The sequence below is a fragment of the Cygnus atratus genome, chromosome 5 (genome assembly GCF_013377495.2).
Source record: "Cygnus atratus isolate AKBS03 ecotype Queensland, Australia chromosome 5, CAtr_DNAZoo_HiC_assembly, whole genome shotgun sequence".
Lineage (NCBI taxonomy): Eukaryota > Metazoa > Chordata > Aves > Anseriformes > Anatidae > Cygnus > Cygnus atratus.
In genome coordinates this window covers 50,872,773-50,894,993 of record NC_066366.1, presented here as the reverse complement: position 1 = coordinate 50,894,993, position 22,221 = coordinate 50,872,773, and the positions used below count along the sequence as shown (strand labels likewise).

The window sequence follows — 22,221 nt, the reverse complement described above, 5'->3', positions numbered from 1 at the left end:
TAGCCACAGGAAGCCCAGCAAAATTACCCTGTATAAATGGACAGAGCTATATGAAATTAATAACTCTCAGCAGCCTGCAGAGAAATGTGAAAAGGATATTAAGAACTGGAATAGTTTGAGAATAACAAAGCTTCTAATAATAGACAAAATGCATAACTCCCTATAGACTAGACTGTTGTTTTAATTTGGGTCCCAGACAGAAAGGCAAATTTTCCCTTTAGCTCCAAATGAATGTACGGGTTCCGACTACAATGGCTGGCTGCTTCTATTCACTCTTGACTGGGGTCTTGTTATTACAGGCTGCTCAGCAGTTTGGTGGGGTGCTGACGACCCTCAAGTCCCATTGCAAAGAAGGATTTTGGAGAGTGGATTTCATTACTTCTGAGGTAACTATTAGCTCACTTTCCCATTTAAATGGCTAAATATGTTACGTGTAGCTGTTGAGTCCCTCTGCTACTGTTGCATCAGTTTCAAAATCTGTTCTGTTTTGCAAATGCATTGATGTGGCAATACATGCTGCTCCCTCACTTTATTTTAGGGGGATATTAATACTGTGGACAAGAACAGGTCTTGCCTTGGAGGTAAATATATAGCAGGAGTGGCTCTAGGAGTGGCCTCACTCACATCTCCCATCTAATGTGCCTTTGCACCTACCTCCAGAACTGTTCAGCTCTTCAGTCTCACAGAATCACAGTCATAGAGCATTCTGAGTTGGAAGGGACCCACAAGGATCATCGAGGCCAGTTCCAAGCTGAGTCTCCTTGCTGTGGTGGCTGCACAGCTGCTGTGTCGAGCTGCTGGCTGCTTAGAGCAAAAAAAAAACAAAATTCTTAACTGACAGTTTGATTATCTGACATGTTGTCGTAGATCCCTAGGGGTCATGGCAAGAAAAGACTTGTGAGGGCATCCAGTCTGTTCCTCTGCATCCCATGGATCACTAATAACTGCAGAGGAAAAGCAGTATGGCTTGTGTTTGCAGGATGGTGTTTACAACATAGCTAGGGGTCTAACACTGCAGGTAGGAAGTGTTTTTCTTTTATCTTTTTTCTTTTTTCTTTTAACAAACTCTGTTCAGGATCTTGTAACTGTTATCTGTGCTAGATGCATGTACTTAAAGCATAGATCTACAAGTGGAATCCTGCTCTAATGCTGATGCATGAAATGCTCAGCAGAGCACAGAAGCCTCTTCAGCTTTTGCAGAACAGCTCAGGGGAATGCATTTGGACTTATCACTCCTCAGTGAGCGACAGCACTTCTCCAGCTGCTTTGCTCCAAGGAAAGGAGTAGCTACAGTCCTCTAAGTCAAGCTATGTTGACAGTTCAGGATATAACATACACTCACATAATGAAGCAGTAATAACACATTTCACAGGACCACACCTACGAAACATCTATCATTTCTTCTCCCCTCCCCTGTGGTCTCCCTGAACTTAATGATGGATGAGTCTCCTTTTTTTCAGTGCTTGAATTTTAGCCTTCCTTAGCCTCCCAGGAGATGTAAGAGGCTGTAGCAGACCAAGTCAGAATGCAATATCCAGAAAGATACAGTGTTTATCCTGATCAAAGGAGATCATAATTTGAGCCAGCTCTGCTCACTTTAATGTAGGAATCTTTTATCACTTGACAATACATTTCAGCAGCACTAACTGGACAGTTTGTTTCTTTACCTACAAGATGGGAAATGCTTGCACTTGCTGCCTGCACCCTGTTTTCCATGTCACCCCGTCAAGCCAATTACTTTAATTAAGGTTCTGTCTGGCTGCTTTTGACAACTCATCCTCTAATGATGATGATCTGGATGAGGGAGGCAGAATCATTGTCTTCCAACACTCCTGCAATTACTATCAGTTTCACATGAAAGTAGGACACTTTCTTTGGGAAAAGCAACACGAAAGCATCACTCAGGTTCATTAGCAGAATGGTGGTTCTTTGCTGTTCCCTCTGTAACGCGCTTCTTCAAGGGTGAAGGATTTAGTCTAGTGCTTTGAGAAAGAAATGTAAACATTGCTAATTGCACTTAGATTAATATTCTAGGAAATTTAAACAAAGCACTCCACTGGCAAAGTTATTTAGCAGCAGAATAATCCCATTGGGCAAGTACCATAGTGTCAAACTGGTTTTTAATCACGGTGAAAAAAATTTTGCTCTTCATGCACAAATAATGCTTGCAGGATGTGGCATAACTAATTAGAGAGCCTACTGAAACATTGAAGAAAAAAGCATAAGAAAAGTCCACTGATACAATTACAAAGGCAATAGAATATCAGAAAAATGTATTTTAAGTAATAGTTGCATGGTTCCTAAATGTTTGCATACCAGATCGTGTCCTGCATGATTCCATTTTTGAGACCTTTCTGCAGCCTTCCAGCCTCACTTAACAGTTTACTTTCTGCTCAGAGAGGGTAAAGAGGCATAGAAGAACAGAAGTACAAAATCTATTCAGCTCCTTTGTTGTTGATTATTATTATTATTATTATTTCTGTCTGCCTATGAAGGGGCAAACAGCCATTTTAGGACTGTGAATAGCATTACTTCTGTGTATCACTCTTAAGACTATAGCTATTTTATTAGACAGAATTTGCTTTCTGTGCATTTGAGTTTCCAAAAGTGTGCTTCTCAAACTTTTTTTTACTTTTTTTTTTTTTTCCCAGAACAGATTTCTTCTATTCTCAAACATCTTCACAAAACCCTACCTCCAAACAGTGAAATACCTAAACACACAGAAGCTGCATTCCTCAGGTGAGTTGTTGTTGTTTTTCTCATCCCCAGAATAACTTAGTCCCTTTTCTCCCTCCTGCTATCTGTTTGTTTGCATCTTTCCAGCTTTAAAAGCAAGTTCTTGAAGACATGAAAAAATATACACGGTGACTATTGAGCGATTCTAGATGCTGGTTTGGGGCATGCTGCTTTGATTCATGTAAATGCTCACCAGCCCTGCAGGAAAATGGGTCTAAAGAGAAAAGAAGGAAAATCCAAACCTCTCTTTACATTTGCCAGCTCTTAGCCCAGCCTCAAGCTCAGTGGCAGGGAAGTGTCAAAAATAGTCTCTGTGTCTTCAGACAAGGCTTTCTGGAATTAGCATACTAGTTGTATGAGGCAGAAAACTGATACAGCACATGCAGACTTAGAGGAAGAATTGGTCTACTACTATCTCAAAGTTCAGATATTTTATGTATTTTGTTTTGTTCTAGAGGGAAGACAAAGATTTCCAACAGAGATGATTTTTTCCCCCCTCAGATTTTTTAATCTCTGTAACATAGAGGGCTACAGCATGTTTTGGAAAGATACAGCTCTTAAAAGGAACTGCTGATAGGAAGAATGCAGTGGAAATACTGTTCCCCAACAGAACAAATCCAAATGATAATTGGAGTCCTTACTTAACGTAGGCTACATAAGAGCCACTTCCAGGAGCCTCACCAGAACCCAGAGACTTACTAAGACTGAAACACGAGTATTTGTATATCTGCCACATATTACCTTTTTGTGCTATTTCCACCCCAGCACATATCAACACTTGCATTCACTCCCTTGTGAGCACAGAAGTCTCATCTTTCTTCCAAATCTATTTTTCTCAGAAACATCACTTACTATTTGGCTTCACAATGTACCTTTGCTATGACTATATGCTTATGAAAGTATAACTTCTGTGGAAAACCTGGATTACAAGGAAATAAGCTGGAAAACATGATATCTGTCCTTTGTTTCCTGGAAGGAAAACTACTGTTGTCATTGCAGTCCAGTATCCCTACACAGAAATGGGTTTCACCCTTCTTTCTTTGAGAAGCAGAGGGGCTGCAGACCAGTCACACCTTGCAATAGCTGTGCCTCCTCCTGCAAACAGCAGGCGTGCTGAGCATCAATTCCTAGATTGTCACATCTAGTAACTGATAGTGGAAGGCAAGTGTTAATAGCATGCATCTGCCTGTCAGAGCGTTAGACACATTTTGAACACAGCCTAGTGTATACAAGTGCTCAAGACACACCTGTGACGACCTTGTACTGCATCAGAACTGAGCCAACGCCTACCATTTACTCCATCCAGAAAACTAAGATGTCTAGCAACTGTAACACAGAACAATATCATACAACATTATACCACAGTAAAAAATGCACAGAAAAAGCTGACAAAACCCAGAAAAGCTGCTAGAAAAATCTAAGCAGTAGAAAATAAGCACTTTCTGTATAAATCTCAGTTTCTTTTGGATCCACTATACCCACGCTGGTCTCTCTTTCATTTCCATACGAAACTTGTATTTGCTCAGTTCTTGATTAAAGCTTTCACCTCCATACAATTTGCAATTGCATCCAAACTTCTGCCATCAAGATTCATGATGCATTTTCACTTCACTTGCATTTCATTTCTACGATTGTGGTAGCACTTAATCAACAAAGTCCCTACCTATACGTATTTATATAGATATACATGTATATATACACACGTACATACATACACATGACAAATACTGTTGCAGTTATCCTCTCTTCCAGTGTTCAGAGTGACAGACATCCTAGAAGGTGAAGGCATACACCACTCCCACAACCACAATATTTCCAATTGTTGCTATGATTGCAATCCATAACAATATGGCATCGTTTGAAGACCGGGATGTCTCTTCGGGTGGATTCTGCATGGAAGAAGCTGCATGGACATTGGCTGAGGAGTTAAACAAGGAGTACTCTGTACTAAAGTCCTCATTTGGTGAGTCCATAAAGGCTCCTCCCATAACAGGAAGCTGTGAAGAAGGATATGGCAAAATTAGATTGAAAGCCAATACTTGTATTTGTTTGCTCTCAAAGTTATTACAAAAGAGTAAGCACCAGCCAACCTGCAAAACTACTGAGATTTCATGTACATGGTGCTAAGCTGTCAGGCATATCACATACACTTTACATGATTTTTTTTTTTCTGTTTCTGTTAAAATCAATATTATTGCAGGAAAACTATGTATAGTGCATGTAATATGTGTAAGAGCTAACATGCAGACTCCAAGTCAACCTACACAGTTATATGAAATTAAAAATAACAGGTATAACTATCCACAATGCACTCACATACCAAAGCATAATTTTACAGCACCACGATTTTTTTGTGGCTATGAGCAATGGACTCATACTGCTCAAAGGCCTTGAGCAAGCACAGTGAGGATGCGATACAAGGAATTTATTCCCTGTTTGTGTTTGGCTCAGAAGTAACACTTGATTTATAAACACAAAAATATATGAATTGCAAAAGTTGGTGCAGTTAGATGGATGAAGTGTACTTAGTGCTCTAACTTCACTGCAAAACATACCTGCAGTGTGTGATTTATAATTGTATACATTCTAATAATTCTATAGAACTAAAGGATTTATAAATCTATGCAATGAAAAACTTCAAATTAGATTATGAAAGGCTGCATAGCAATGAAGTGACAGATTTCCAACACTTCTCCCATCCCAGATGTCTACTGGGGAAGAATAAATTTTCTTTGGTGTTCTTAGTGGATTTGTCAACAATACCAGGAAAAGTTCACAGTTCTTCACTTGCAGATGTTTTTTGGCATCATTTTTCTTCACCATTCCCAATAGGTCTCTCTCTCCTCTACAGCTGAAACCAGAGGGCTTTCTTGCTCAGTAACAACAAGATAAAAACACTTGCTAGTGCAGTACTAGTAGCAGTACTATTACAGCTAGCAGCAGCACAGTACTGTTGAAGTCACCACAGCCTACGAATAATGGAGGAACCAACCTAGCCTTCCTTCAGCCACATCACAGAAGGCTGCTATACCATGCTAAATTACCATGCCCAATACCCACCAGGTTAGAAAATCAGTGTTTTTCAACACTGTGTCCTTCAGCTCTTGCATTACATTTTGATGCTGCCTTTGACACCAAACTACACCCCTCCTGGCTGTCTGCAGGTATGCTATGGAGGCTGCTAAGCAGGAGAGGATTCAGGGATAAGCCACCTCTCTTCTCCCACTGTGGTGGCTGTAATCTACAAATTAGAGCAAAGAATTTCCTAAGCTCAACAATAAAGTAGCTTTTTTTGTTTGATACTCAAATCATTTTACAGCAATACAAGACAGTCTCTTTTTCAAAGCTGAGTGCTGAACAGCTTTGTTTGTACTAGAAAATATCACGTCACATTCAAAATGAAACAGAATGATTAAAGACTACAACGGTTACGTCATACTGCCCAATCCACATCAAATAAAATTATCTTTGAGAGCACAAATGACTACGCAAAAACAGTTTGCAAGAAGCCAGACAGGAAATTGCAAAAGTCAAGTGTGAAATATTCCCCCTGCACCAAAGATTTTTGCTTCCAGTTTCAACACTGTGTTTTAAAGAGAACAAAAGCTTCAATTTCACAATGAGCCCAGCCTGATGTTTTGAATTCAATTCCTCCAGCCTCTTTTATGTCTTGGGACTTGATAGGGAAAATACTTAGTTTAGTCAGGATTCCTTTTTATGTAGACCTTGCCATAAAAGGCAATTCTGACACCAAACACTTATGACGAGCATACACATGCAGCAGTGCTGCCATTTAACAGCTATGGAGACACAAGTTAAAGATCTACATAGAAAACAATGGGCATAATTTACCACAGTGGCAACAAAATGCTCAATCTGAGATGCTTGCCTCTTTAGCAAACCATTTTAAGGGCATCAGTCTTTAGGCTGATCAATTCTGCAACGTCTTACAACTAGAGCAACCATCCTGGTGACTGTTCATGAAAGACATACAGGTATATGTGTACGTGCACGTGCCCACGATGTTGGAAGGATCATGAGAACTGTTCTGATGAGTGATAATCTGATTTTTGGGCCACACATTCTCTACCCTCCATGAGTTATTGGAGCTGACAAGCTTCCACACTGCTAGTCCACATGGTGCTGTCAGAGGGGCAGGGAGCACTCGTGTAGCAGCGCAGCTACACACCATGCTGCAAGTGATGTCAAATCTGAGTCTCCTCATACCGTGTAAGGCTTAAACAAGCTGTTTTCACCATCTGAGAGGAACACATGGTGAAACAGCTCATCTGAATCTTCAAAAGGCTTGTGGTGACCTGACATAAAGTACTGACGTTCAGCACCTGGCACAGACTCTTTCTGTAGAACTGACTTCCCATTTTTCTGTTTGTAGGTCAGTAGCACTTACCACAGATCTGGAAATAAACCTTATTGCTGATTTTCTGTTTGAAGAAATTGTTTCTTTCTAAATGCACACTCTCTCTTTTTCATTGCTAAAATGACCTCATGTAAGAACCCTGGAATGGCTATAAAGTGCCTGACAGAAAGCCCATCTCCCTTGTAAGCTCCAACACTGGCCATAAATGTTCAGGAAAGAGTAAGAGCACAACAGGAAAAGAATATCTGACACTACCCCTTAATATCTCACAGCCTCCTGCTGTTCTGAGCTGAGGCAGTTCATAAGCCAGACGCTTATGAATCCACGCTCTGGATTTAATAACTCTCAAATAATTTTGCTGCTATGAACTTGTCAGCTTCCACCCGAGCTCACCTAAAGCTGCACATCCTTCTCAATCTGGCCTCTTACTGCCACTTAAGAGTAAGGGTTGCCCAGTGATTAGCATCACATAAATCAGCCGTGAGAGATATACCCAGCTCTCCACTGGAGAGGGAAGCACAGGGAAAAACATCAAATGACAATTTATCCTTATGGTATATTAACCTTATGAGATGAATCTCATCCTTAGCCTTGATGTCTTTGTTCTCCCCAAAGGTACCGTATCTTCCCTCTGCAGTATTATTTGAGGTATTGCATTAAAGACATTAAAGACATCCCCTCCCCCCACTAATGGAAGTTGTGAAATGCCTGATAAGGTTAAGGATAGAAAGCCTGCAATGTTTTCTGTGCTTGTTCTACTTGTCTGTCCATGCCTCCATGAAGCAATATATGCTGATTTACATCAGCTATGACTTTTGCCCCGTCACTGACATTACAAAGTGACATGCAGCCTCTTATTCTCAGAGGGTTTTAAAGTTTGGGCAAAGCTGTGCAGCACCTGTGCCACCCTCCCTAAAATCACTGAGCAAGGAGACCAGAGAAAAGGTGTAACTGGGAAACATGGCAGTGTGGGACAAGGCAGAAGCAGATGGTGAGGGAGAATGCTGTAGCTTGGCTCTGAAATTAAACTCTTTCCTGAGCGACTATGTCAATAATGCTAAGTAGTGTTCATACTACTTCTCTTGCTAAATGACTTTTGGGAGTGGTGGGGAAAGGATTCGAATCATTAAATAACAACAGGCAGAAAAACCAAACAGCAAAATGCCAAGTGGTAATGAGAACACCCACTGCGCTGAATGTCTCCTGCTGGCATCCAAGAGGATGCTCTAGGGTCAGGAGGAGTGGAACAAGGCTCTTGAATAGTTAAGTGACACATTTGCCAGTTAGCAGAAAAATCCTATTTTATAGCCAAAAGGATTCATGTGAAGGAAAAAAAAAAAGTCAAGTCCCAGTCACCAATACTCCAAAAGGGATATCTTTCTTAAGTAGTAACACTTAAAATCCATCATTTAGCAATAATACTGCTCTGCTTCTTTGAGAATCAGGGGACAGAATTTTGGAGTTAGCTAGAAAAGCGCAACATTCTGTTCCTGCGATGTAAGGGGGAAACCAGACTCAGCATAGAGATTTGAAAGCAAGTTAAATCTTCCAGTAGTTATTTTCTAGAAATTAGGAAACCTCAGCAGCAGCTTTAACAGACATGCTGGACCTTGACCCTGGCTACAATCCTCTCTGAGAATGGGATAGTGTGTGAAACGTGCTCAGATGTTAGTTTGTAAACTCCCTGTTATTACTTTGGAATATCTAAATTTTCAGAGTTTCTTTCAGGTTAAATTTTAGATAGCATATTTTTACATGATGGCATATTCTGAACACATAAAATGAAATGAGTACAACCTTCTGGCCTGGCAATGTGTGATCACTGGAGTGTATATTTGTGTCTGAAAACCTCTTAGCTGCAATCACAAGTCAATCTGACTAATGCAGTTTTTGCTGAAGATGGCAGCAATACAGGTTCACCAAAGAATCATATTTTAATTCTTAAGCTCTTTTTAAACAAATGTTTTGCACTAAAAGGGTACCCCATATGAACAATATTCTCCCCGCACTAAGTCTCTTGCCTTTCACAAATTCATGCATATATGTATTCTCCTCGTCTAAGACATGTACTATTAAGCAAATAAAGAAGTCCTTGCTATTATTTATTTACTAGTAACATCTGGAAAACCAATTTCTTCCACCCATCATTTGCCAGAACATGACTCTACTACTTGCAACACAAGGACTGGGTACACAGGGACAATCAAGACAGTTATATGATGTTCTCTGCAAGGGGATTAGTTAAAATGCATTAAACCCCACACAGCTAAAATTAAAGGGCACCTAAGGCGATCTTATTTAACACAATTAAATAGGTCTAATTCTGAAGGGGGAGGATCCATGTAAATGCTTTATGCTGATAACTTCAATTTTGCACTTTAATTAATTCAGATCTCTGCTTCACCCTAAAATCACAGTGTGAGGTTGACAAGCCTAGGAAAAACTGCTGCTTATTTTCAAAATATGGTTGTCAAAATGTTCGCCCTACCAGTAGCAATGGAAAATTTTCACTCTAATTTGGAAGCATCAGGATTTCACCTTTTATTTTTAAACCTACTATTCTATTCCAGTCAATCTCTGATTTTCTTCCAATTCACCATATTCCTAGGACCTGTGTATTTCCCTCCACTGCTTTCCTGACTTCTGCTAGGCTAGATATGTCTTCATGCTCTTAGATGAGAACACTGTTCAAAGTTGTTCCTTATCAGCAGTATCTCAGATGCCAGAGGTGCAAGCTTCAGCCTCACTGTTGACCAACAGAGAGTCTTGAGTTGACCAACAGTTGTCTAGAGATTCAGAAAGGTACATCCCAACATGACCAGAGCTGCAGCAGGCATTTCAATTCTGAGTTTGCTCTTGGCTGTAGAAACAGCTTTGCCTTAACTAAGGTAATTGAACCAAGCTCATCTAAATCTTTGTCCCTAAGCACAGCCACACCTCAAGTACCTTATAAGTGAACATGCCTTGTGCAGACTGGAGCACCTATCTGTGCAAACATATTCTACTGAACCAGCTGCAAGAAACAACACAAATAACAAGCATGGAAGTATTTTTACCCTGATTTTTTTTCACTCTCATGTTTCTGCATAAGTAGCATCCAAGATATGTTAGTGATAAACAAGTTGCAATTCCATTCCCACAAGTTACACCTGCCTAATGCCTCCTTGAAATAGCTTTTATTATTTCAAAGAACACTATGATTTTTAAACTATTATCAGTGTCAACCGACTGTTGGATCTCATCTTCCAGGTTTGGAAGACTGGAAACAAACAAACAAAAAAGCCTATTACTGCTGACAAATGATAAGTTTCAAATGGAAAAAGAGGAGGAGTTTTTCACTCTATGTTTGTTTCCAAGAGTTCCTCCTCTTCTTCCAGACAATGCCAACAATGTTGCATCAAAGAAAAGAGCAAGCTTTGCTCAGAGTTGAACAGAAATCCAAACAACCTTATGAAGAAGCTTCAGGATTTAAATTATATGTGACTTAGATTTGAATCTGTATACTCTAAATTGGAGGTGGCGATGAATACCACAAAAACATGTAGAGAAGTCAAGTATGACGTGCTTTAAACTATCTGGATGTGTCAGGAACAGCCATTCACGCAGCAGTACTTGCTGACCTTCCACATTACTGTAATATAATAGAGGATAATATTGTAATACAGTAATAAAATACATTCTGCTGGGGACACTATGCTAGAGAAACAGAAGATGCCTGGGTCCTATTTGCATACAATTATAACTTTCATGCATCCAGGCGCACATGCACGTAGAAGAAAAAATGTGAACAGAGGGAACCAGAGGGGCAAGTATTTATCAATACAGAAAAACTCAGAAGGAGGCTTTAAAGTGTTATCATGGGTAGAAGCTATTCAAATTTGTTCACATTAATGTTATCTTGAGTAGGAGCTATTCAAATTTGTTCACAATTTTCAAGACTGGCAGAACGGATGACCTTTTTGCACCTTATGTAATCACATTAGTGACCTCTGAGAGAACAGGAATTCCTTTAGAGATAAGAGCAAGAGTTGTGTCAGTTTAATACTAAACACAGTTTTGGAAGGACTTCAAACACCACGCTTCAGAGTTTAATTCTTCTCTAATCATACAGGATGAGAAAGAGGTGCTGAATATCCCACCTATTGGAGGTTTCCTTGCACCTTCTTCTGATATTTCTGGCAGTGGTCACTTCAAAGCCAAGCTACTGGATTTAACTGAACTTGTATGGTCTCCTGCTCTGATCCAGGCTGCCAATTACTGTTTGGTGAAAAGAAAGGAACACTGCCCATGGCAGAGTGTCTTATGGGATAGCTTTACTATAAAGAGACAGGGAGATATTGCTGTCTGGAAGCAAGCACACAGCTACACAGTATCAGTGGAAGTTTCAGTTGTTTTTAAAACAAGAGATGAAGTGGCTGTCCGTATGCTGGAGGGTAAGGAGGAAAAGAAGAGTAACACAAGCTGGTTGTAATGATGCTCCATATCTGCAAGAGGAAAAGACATTCCCATCACAAATAGAAAAGCCAAGTGATGAGGTGTAAGCAGAAAACCACAGAGCTAAAGAGTGGGAATATAATAAAAACTAAATGACGTCTAATCCCACTTCTCAATATGAAAAAGGGTTGCACAAACCTTTCCTCCACTGTGATCTTTGCAGTCGTGCTCATCTGTGACCAATTTCTTATTCTGGGCAAGATATCTTAGTAGCAGAGAAAGGGGCTGACCACCATATTTTATTTTATATTTTAATTTTCCTTCTTCTCCCTTTTCCTTATCCTAACAAGATGCTTAGGCTAATCCCTGGAAAAGAGCATAGGCATAGTGATGGGGGAGGATGGGAACTAGCAGTCACTCACAGCAACAACATAATTTCAGAACTAAAAACTAGTTTCAGATGAAAAATCATTACACTTGAGGCATGGACAAAAGCAGCGAGTTTGTAAATGACTGTGTAATTCAATAATCAGGATGTTTCTCACAAAAAATTAAATGAATTTTAAGGGGCAGATGTTTGGGGGGTGAGACCTAGAAGGATATGATATTTTGGACATCCTCTTATTCCTCTAGAGAAAAAATAATTGCATACTGATTCATCTGTGTTGCATATGCTGACCATGTTCAAACCAAAATCCAGTAGGAATAAAATTCTTGCATGCTAGATCCAGTCCTTGCTACACAGCCCATGAAAAATTAATTGGCTGAGGTTTAGCTATACCACACCAACAGGCATAATATAGCTTAGCTCTATTTCATCAGAGAAATTATTTACTGCTCCATGCAGACTCAAAAGCTTTCAAATTATACATCTGATGTGTTTTACACAGTGATGGTTGCTCTACAAAGACAGGCTGGGATACATTTACCTGTTGAGGGAAGTAATCACTACCACTGCAGCTCTGCTGTACCTAATGATAGGATATAAATGCCTCATTTTCAGCACCTTGGAGACAGCCACCTGGAATCTATCCTCAAATATGATAACATAAGAGGCCAGTGCCCTCATCATAATGCATACCCACTGGGAAAAAAATAATTCTGTGATGTCTTCCAGAGATAATTCACCCATGCAAAATACTTCCAGGCATCCAAGAGAAAGCCTTAAAAGGGAAATTAAAACAGTTTAATAGTCTCAACTTATAACGATTACTATCCTTAGGTTTATATAAGCTATCAGAGTCCTTCACAAAACAGGGGAGAGATTTTCATCCAATATTTTTTTTTCCAATTTCTTTTTTTCCCTTTCATTTTCATTGCATCACTTTTTCAAAAACAAAACAGGGGGGAGGGCTGAAGTATGCTGAGGTATATTTCTCATGTCTCAAGGATATTTTCATAAATACTTTTGCTTGCCTACTTGGTACCTAGCTTAAGATACACAAAAAGCCTCAGAGTCAAAAAAAAAAAAATGATGTCTCCCAGTTGAGATGGACAAAAAAGAAAAAAAAAAAGAGAGAAAAAACTGACAGAAATAGTCCTTTTCATGTCTGGAGATCTTATAAGCAGCAGAAGGCCTGAAGGTCAAGTAAAGCATACAAACCAGCTTCTAGGAAGAAAGGAGGACTGCCAAAGATTATTTCTATATACACTTCACTTGATAGAATACCAACATCTGGCAGGCTGCCATACTTCTTGATCCCGTCAGGCATACCAGGCTCAACTCAACATATGGCTTGAACAACCTATAAAATGCACATCCCCTGCAACTTATTCTGTAATGCTTCAGGAGTGGCTTATACCTGAAAATGAAAGCATGCTAATGTGCTTGAAAATTAATCCTGTAATCTTGCATTTTTGTGTCATGAGTGAACTAACTATACGATACACAAGAGAATTAAAGTTGGAATGTAAAAGATGTTGACAATTTCCTAACTTCTGGTATTTGAGGAGGAACTCACAGTGATAAGAAATCTGTCTTCCAAAGGTAACTATTTGTTCCTATGGTGGTTTTATTCAGCTGGGCAGCTGATCTCCACCACAAGGGCTCTCTCACTTGCTCTCCTTAAAGGGAAAGGGGAAGAAAATATGATGAAAAAGGTTCAAGGGTTGAGATAAGGACAGGGGAGATTACTCAACAATTATCGTCATGGGCAAAAGAGACTCAGCATAGGGAGATTAATAAAATTTATTACCTATTACCAGCAAGCTAGAGCAGTGAGTAACAAACAAAAAGAGACTAAAACCACCTTCTTCTCATCCATCCTCTTTCACCTCCTCCCCACAAGCAGCGTAGGGGAATTGGGGGCTGCAGTCAGTCCCTAACGCTTTGTCTCCGCTGCTCCTTCATAGTCACTCTCTGCCCCTGCTCCACGTGGGGTCCCTCCCATGGGATGCCGTCCTTCCTGAACTGATCCTGCGGGGGCTGCCCACAGGAAGCAGCTCTTCAAGAACTGCTACCACATGGCTCTGTACCTCGCGGTCCATTCCCCAGAAGCAAACTGCTCCAGCACGGGTCCCCCACAGGCAGCAGCTCTCCCCAGACCCCTGCTCCTGCGTGGGCTCCTCTCCACGGGCTGCAGCTCCGGCCCGGGGCCTGCTCCTGCGGGGGCTCTCCATGGGCCGCAGCCTCCTCCAGGCCACATCCACCTGCTCCACTGGGGGCTCCTCCACGGGCTGCAGCGTGGAGATCTGCTCCATGTGGGACCCATGGGCTGCAGGGGGATAGCCTGCTCCACCAGGGGCCTCTCCACAGGCTGCAGGGGAACTTCTGCACCGTACCTGGAACACCTCCTGCCCTCCTTCTGCTCTGACCTTGGGGTCTGCAGGGCTGGTTCTCACTCCTTGCTCTCCTAGCTGCTGTTGCACAGCAGTTTTTTTTTCCCCTTTCTTAAATCTTCTCAAAGGTGCAAACAACGTCGCTTATTGGCTTGGCTCTGGGCGGTGGCAGGTCCCTTTTGCAGCTGGCTGAAACTGGCCCTTATCTAGCATGGGGCAGTTTCTGGACTCTTCTCACAGAGGCCACCCTTGGAGCCCCCTGCTACCAAAACCTTGCCACGTAAACCCAATACAGTTGCATATCACGAAGAAGCTAAAAGCTTAATCACTTGCAAGTCCTGAGTGCTTAAGAACCAGGCAAGTGCCACCAGGCAACCATTTCAACCATCTTCTGGGATTTACTGTTCCCACAGCAGAGCCCAAGGAAAAGTTCTAATGTGTTTTTCATCCACTTTGGTGCAAAGTCAACAGGCTTTGTTTAAACACACTTTACAAAAGACTTAAAATAAGATTCAATCACTTTGCTTTCAAGTAGAAGAGGAGCACCCATATGGGACATTTACTGTCTCTTTTGAGGGGCAGAAGCCTTCATCAAAGTGTGAGAACAGCCTTCCTCAGAGCCAAATATTCCATATGTTTTCACAAACGTGGATTCTCACAACCTAGGTTTTACTCATGTACTAAGACTATCAAGGGATGATGATAGCAGTTGATGACATCCTTATCATGATCATCTTTATCATGCCAAACAAAACAGAACAGCCAAGCCATCTGTGTTATGTTTAAAACTGTTCAAACAGTTCAAAGTATGCTACAGAAAAATATAATAAATTATACATTGATTCCTTTTCTCTAGATAAGTGTAAGTCTGTATACATGTATGCAAAAGTGGCACTCCTTAGTGACTGTTTATATACATATGCACAAGATGGGCACGAATCAATGTATAATTTATCATACTTCTATTTGCAATTCAATATTTGTGCTTTGAACTGTTGCAGTTGGTGGGGCTGCATGGGATAATTAAGAGACATGAATATGTAACAGATTTCCTTGGGAATTAATTTTTCCTACCCAAAAATGACTTCTGTAAACTTGCTCAGTTATTTCTGTGTTATGGAATGGTGAGCAGGGAACAGAGAAAAGAAAGTTTACATTTTATTGGACTTTGGAATTTATTGGACTTGCATTTTTTCCCCTCTTTTATTTTTATTTTTTTATTTTATTTTTTTTTTCTTTTTCAGTGGAGTCTGAACTATGGAATCACTACTTGCCAGGAGAAGTGGAAAAGTTCAGGGAGGTGGAGTGGTTTGGTGGCCTCCCAAGCCTTATAGGAGATACAAGTTTGCACTCCCCTGGCATCTTTGGAACAATGTTTTCAAAGTGCAAGCACCTTAAGTCACGCGTAACAGGAGAGAAATGTTATCGTCTCTGAGCTTGATAACTGTCCCTGAATCTGACACAACCCTGGTACAGGTAATAAATAACCTCCACCAAAGCAATGCAACAGTTGAAAAGTCTTTCACGTGAAAGGTGTCAAAAAGTAATCAGAAAATGGACTCACTCCAAGTTCAAGCAGGGTTTTTTCTAAAGCCTGTCAGGAAAAATAAAAATACACTTTTTTCTCCAAACCTGAAGTTCAGAGTCCTTTGAACTTCAGATAACAAAAACAACAAAATAGCTTAGGGATACCTTGGTGTTTTAGGAGACAGAGTTCAGTCTAGAGAGAGACAAGTACAGGCACATACCCTTACACTGATACTTGCACATGCAAGCACATATATGACCACACACAATTTTTTTTTTTGCAGTGGTAGCTTGCACCTACACATGCAATTTTAAAATAACCAATCTAGCCAAAAGTAGTCCAAGAGTCCAATAAACTTTAACTACTGGAATGCAAAAAGCTAAAAGACCATCCAGGCAAAAGGAGGCAACGATATCCACCTACCCACAAAGGGACTCAGACCGTCAGTGCCAAAGTCTTCAGCACTGTGGCTCAAGCCTTTTTCAGTTTGAGCATCACTCGTCAAAAATACAACACAGGGATTTTAATAGGCAGCATGGGAGTCTCTCAGTAACAACAGTGTAAATATCTTGGACTTGTAAAAATGCAAGCATCCCTCTCATCTTTAGTCACTGTTATTCTGAAATGATGTACTGAAGGGCTCTACTTCAAAAATATCTCCAGGACATTTATGCATCCCATACCACCAAGTGGCTTGCATGGACAAATCCATAACACGATGACATACTGAGAACTCAGGAAGAAAAGTCACAAGGAAAAGGTTTCCAACAGATGACCCAAGAAACAAGCAGAAAAGAGACAGAGGTTCACTCCATCTGGTTCATGCCCACAGAAGCAGTCTCCTTAAAAACACTGTTAAATTTACCATGCATCCAAAAGAAGGCAAATTTAGAAATTTAAACTAGGTATCAGGATCTCCCTTTGGAAGACAGTCATTGCTCTTCATTTGAAAAAAAGGGGAATCTAAGTACATTAATCTTGAGGGAGTGCACACACAGACCATTCATAGAATTATTAAGGTTGGAAAAGACCTGCAAGATCATCTGGTCCAACCATCCCGCAACCACCAATATTACCCAGTAAACCATGTCTATAACTACCACATCCAACCTTTCCTTAAACACCCCCAGGGTAAGTGACTCCACTACCTCTCTGGGAAACCCATTCAAATTCCTGACCATTTGCAAGCTTATATGAGAAACTTATATTGTCAGATGCTGATAGAAACTTATTTCCTACTTCTATTACTACATTTAAGACTTTAAAGCTGAAACAAAAAGTAGTAGTCACACATACATCTAAAATTGTCTACAAAGACCCATCTCAGAGGTAACTGAAACAAGAAATTAATAATACAAGGAATGGCAGAGGAAAAGGGAAGGATTTTTCAAATGAAATTGTCATTTCTTTTAACCAATTCTGCATTTGCTCATTTTGAAAGTGCCTTGAAAATCATGAATCCTTCTGTAATACGAATGACTGTACACTGAAAGCATATTCAAAGGGATAAAAACAGTTAACAAATATGACCCAGATAAAAAATATATGACCATAATAAATAGATTAGTGTATTCGCCCAAATTAAAATGAGGTCAATTAGAAAGTTTAAAACATTCCTAAATAAAATAATGTTTTCCACATATTTGTTGGTAGCCCTGTACACAAGAGAACATTTTAAGCAATTTTTCTGTGAGACCTTTTCATACTCCTTAAAAGCATGGATGATGCTCAGAGTGCTTTCCTTGGCACATTCATTTCCTGATCCAGTTCTCCCTTGAAGATAAATTGGAAACCATGAAGTAATATCACATAATACGCTCCCCGACTGTAGAGACTGTACAAAATTGATCTCTGCAGTACATCCTTAAAGGAGAATATAATTTCTTTCATCTGTGGTTTACCATTACTTGAAGTTCCTCTAAGTTAAGGAAAGACATTACTTATTTATTGGCAAGTACATAGAATTAATTGCAGAATAAAATCACATTTAAGCCATCCTCTTTCTAAAACAACATCATGGAAATATCACTGATAAAACAGTGAAGAGGACTGCCCAGCTTAAAAATTTGCCACCAGCTACATAGAAAAAAGCTTCAGCTCAGTTCAGGGACCAGTGGCCTAGAGAGGTAAATAAGCAAAAAACACACAAACAACAACAAAACCAACCAACCAACCAACAAAATTGAGTGATTGGCTTGTTTGGGAAACTTGCAAGTCTTTCTAAATTGTTTTATTTCTAGATTACCATTATGAATTCAAGTTAAGTCAGCAAAACAAACAGAATTTAAAAGATGAATATGATATGGTTTCAGGCCAATTCCAATAAAATACAACCTAGAGGGCTTGTAGAAACCAGTGGAAAGTCTCTACCAGCTTTAAAGCAGAACTACTAGTGGCCACAAACAACCACCCAATCGGAAAAGAATAGTCTGAGACATACTGGTTGCCATGGGCGCTTGCCCATGTGCTCATCAAGGCTTGTGCTCATCAAGAAAATCTTATTTGTGTCCTTGCTGTTGCTTGAGTCAGTACCTTAGGAAACTTACATTTCACTGTACTTCTTTTATCTCTTTTTGGTTCTCACTTCTTCACAAAAGATTTTGCGAAGCATTTGTTGGGGTTTTGTTTGTTTTGAGAAATCATTGAACTCCATTGCATTTTTGCTTAGTTTACACAAAGCCTACCACACTGAGGTCCCAGTCTTGTCTGGACACTTTGATTACTGTATAATTCATTTGCTACTATAACTACTATAACCAGTAATTGCAATTACCACTGGTTCTTTATACAAAGATCTAACACAGTGTAAGCAACCATCTGTTGCTGGATAGTGTTTATCCATGCAAGGCACATCCATGCCTGCCATATGCGTGCAAAAATCAAGCCAGTGGGTTCCTCTTTGCATTACGTTTATACTAACTTTTTTTTTCCTTTTTGTTTTTTTCCTTTCCAATAACATCAGTTTGGGGGAATTCCCCAAAGCAAAAAAAAAAAAAAAAATCCTTTAATTTTTTCACCTCATTTATGTTAGGAAACACAAGAGCGAGGGACAGCAACATAGATTTTTCCCCCTCAGAACTACCTGAAACCAAAAAGGTTTGGAAAAATTTAGAAGATATTCAAGAAGGTAGAGTTTCGGTACCCTGAAGTGAATTTCTAAAGAATCCTGTGATACAAAACACACTTACATGAAAAACAGAAAAGCTGCAAGTCAAATCTCCTCAGAAGGATTGCCTGAAATGTGGCTGCAATCTCTAAGAAGGACTGGGTCCCAGTAAAGTAAATAAAAGAGCAAATGCAGCATGGTTAAACTTTAATTATATTTGGCTCTCTCAAAGCAGATGCTCGCAGACAGATTTCTGTTTCACCCACTAATGACTGTCATACACAATCATGTCACCAATTTCAGAGGGCTGCAGGGTTTATACACTTGCGGGCAAAACTGAAAAGACACAGCTAAAGAATATTCACAAAGTCCAACACCCTGCTTAGTCCAACAGGGATATTTAGATACTGCAGTGAAGATAAGAGAACCAGACTGTGCCATGCAGTTTCAGTAATTCTAACAGGGAGAGGAATAATCATCAGATTATGCTGGTGCCTGTTATAGCTTCTGTATGTAGAAGCAATGGCCTTCCTGACTGTGGCTTGGGCTGTCATACTGTGGTCCTCCTCTACGCTTCCTTGCCTAGTTTTACCAGATCATCACATGTAAAGATAACAGGACGTAGTGGTATGAGCAGAGGCAAAGATATGCAAAGGGGCATGAGGAAGAGGTACATTACAAATAAATGCAGGGGAAGACAATCTGTTGTGTGTGTACTTCGCATTGGCCCAGAGTAAAACCCCTCCAAAGAAAGTGAAGTCTAATTACTTCAGCTACAAACCCCATAAGGTTTTATAATGGGCCTTGGCAACTTCAACTTTTTTCTGCAAGATCTAGAAAGAATGAGATGGGAAATGAATACTCATTCCCTAGTCCAAGGCCATGTTTGTAAGATCCAAATTGGGATCTTAACAGCTCAGATGAGAACACATCAAAATGGAGCTGGAGTCTGGAAACAATAGGAGACTGAATTATGCAGCACTACTTTCATGAACCTTGTTTCAACCAATTATACCAAGAGTGGCTTTTTGTTCTTAACCCTCAAATAGGGAAAGAAAAGGAAACATTAAAAAAAAAATATCTCTCTCCTTCACTTCTGGGGACTGACAAAGCCTCAGCATGAAAAGAGGGAGTAATGCCTCAACACCCACATGCACATAAAGGTGACCACTGATGTTAAACATGCTTATCAAATAACAAAAGTATGGATGTCAGGCTTTACATTGCAGCTCTGATCATGGTGGCATTTTTCTTCCCACCAGGCAACAAATTACTCTCAACACTGTTACAAAACCAGTGCCACCATCCCCAAGGTCAAATCAGAGCCTGGATTTTATGTGCTAGCCCCAAAGATAGATGGGGCTAGCACATAAAGGAGATAGGGTTGTTCACTAGCCTGCCAAAGTCATAGGAGAAGGGTTAGCTTCTCTCCTTCCATTAGGACCCATTTCCTGCTGTGCAAGCACCACTTGTGTTTCCACAAAGGAAAAATGCCCAGCTTGGAAAACACCAACAGTACTGCTGTCCATAGATAACCACATTTGCCATAAATCCGATTATTATTCATCCCTTCTGTTTCAAGCTATCTACAGTTGTACCATAAGGAAAAAAAATAAATAGAAGGATCATTAACAATTCATTCCAGTCTTTCTGACCTCATGAAGCAAAATAAAAAGTTTCTAGAAAGCATGAAAGTGTATGACTCATTGCTTAGAAAATATCATTGGGTCATGTCTGCCTTCAGACTGAATTGGCATCTTTCAATGAAAAGTACAGTACATCTTGTGCCAAGAAAATCCTTACCTATTACTTGGCACCAAGCTTTGGCTGCCAGTTGATCATGACCTATGAATACTCCAAACAAGATATTTTGTGAGCAAGAATTTGCTCTACATAGAGAACAGCAGCAAAACCATCCAGTCAGAATTTGTTTCAGCACAGGAAAAGATGTGTTACAAATCTGATTATTTACACAATGAAGCAGGAGAAAAAGTAAAGGCACAACTAATTTTCTTTGCAGACCTTAATCTTTGCCTTTGATTCATACGTTAGGTTTCTTCTTGCCTCTTCTTGTTTACTTTAATTTTCGTGCTTCAGGGTTCCCTGCATTTGCTCCATGTCTAACACAAGACCAGCTGATGAATTTCAGAAAATCCTCCGAATCATGGATTACCAGTGTTCAGCTCAACTCTAACTCCAAAACTGCCTTGATCTGTAATGGACTGATGATATTCTAATGTTCATTTTAAATCATTTTTGTCTATAGCTTATGTCTCAGCAGTCCTAATTAACTGGTGGGTTCACAACACTGAGCAAACTCAAAATCCAGCAAGCTGTTCCACTACTTCTGTCAGATTTTTCTTTTTTCTTTTTTTTTTTTTTTCTTTTTACTTTATATCAGCAAAAGGCTGATGTTGAACACTTTTCACCAAGGGGCTAAATACAAGGGCATGCCCACTCTCTTCAGAAAACATCATGTCTGGGCTACTGCAGGGGAAAGGTCCTGATTACAAAAGGTAATTACCTCATGTCAGTTCTTTGTAGCATCATCGTTTCTTGGCATTAAGCTAGAGAAAAAAGAAAAATTCCATTCCCCAAAAGACTTTTGTCAGAATAAACAGGCTTACAATTAAGCATGACCCATGGACATAGATAATATTGCCCAAGTTATTTAGATTGGGTGTGGTGAAGAAATCAAACTGAGGAACCAGAGCAAAGATTATTTGCATTTTAATCATATCTTGAATCCTTTTTTGTTTCTCACTCATCTCTCCTTCCCTGCTTCCATTACAGTTCTATTTTCCCCCGCTTACTTCATCAAGCTCTACTCTTATCATTAATTTTTCTACGTGATACCTGTTCTCCTGCCTTTCCTCTGTCTCAGCTGCTTAACCCATGCATGATTTTGGTCAAAGCCTGCCTGGCATCCCCAGGCTGAAAAGTCCACAGCTGATCCCTGTTGCTCTCCTGTTTTGACAGTAGAAAAAGCAAGATAAGGTTGCAGCATCTGCCAACAGCACATGAGCATCTATAGACTGAGCAAGATGACTCCAGTACATGTTGACAGACTTAAAATATTATCTCATACATATTATTTTTCTTTTAGGACTCTACTAATTAATGTAATTTAGATGATGACACTTTTTTTTTTTAGAAATGCAAATGAGATATTTTGTGCATGAAAAGTTTGACATTGGTGGAATGAATTATGGAGATATTGTTGTACTCAGAAGGTTAGCATGATCTTTTGTTGATTAAGAG

At 39.9% G+C, this 22,221-nt stretch overlaps 1 protein-coding gene across 1 annotated transcript; it reads right to left on the bottom strand.

Annotated features, from left to right (window-relative positions):
• Positions 1-4,382: 4,382 nt before the first annotated feature.
• On the bottom strand, positions 4,383-5,559 carry C5H14orf132 (chromosome 5 C14orf132 homolog). Its single transcript, XM_035539279.1, has 2 exons — positions 5,500-5,559; positions 4,383-4,790 (listed from the first exon to the last, which is right to left on the bottom strand). Exons 1-2 carry the CDS (start codon positions 5,557-5,559, stop codon positions 4,509-4,511), a joined length of 342 nt encoding a protein of 113 aa, XP_035395172.1. The 3' UTR covers positions 4,383-4,508.
• Between the last annotated feature and the right edge of the window lie 16,662 nt (positions 5,560-22,221).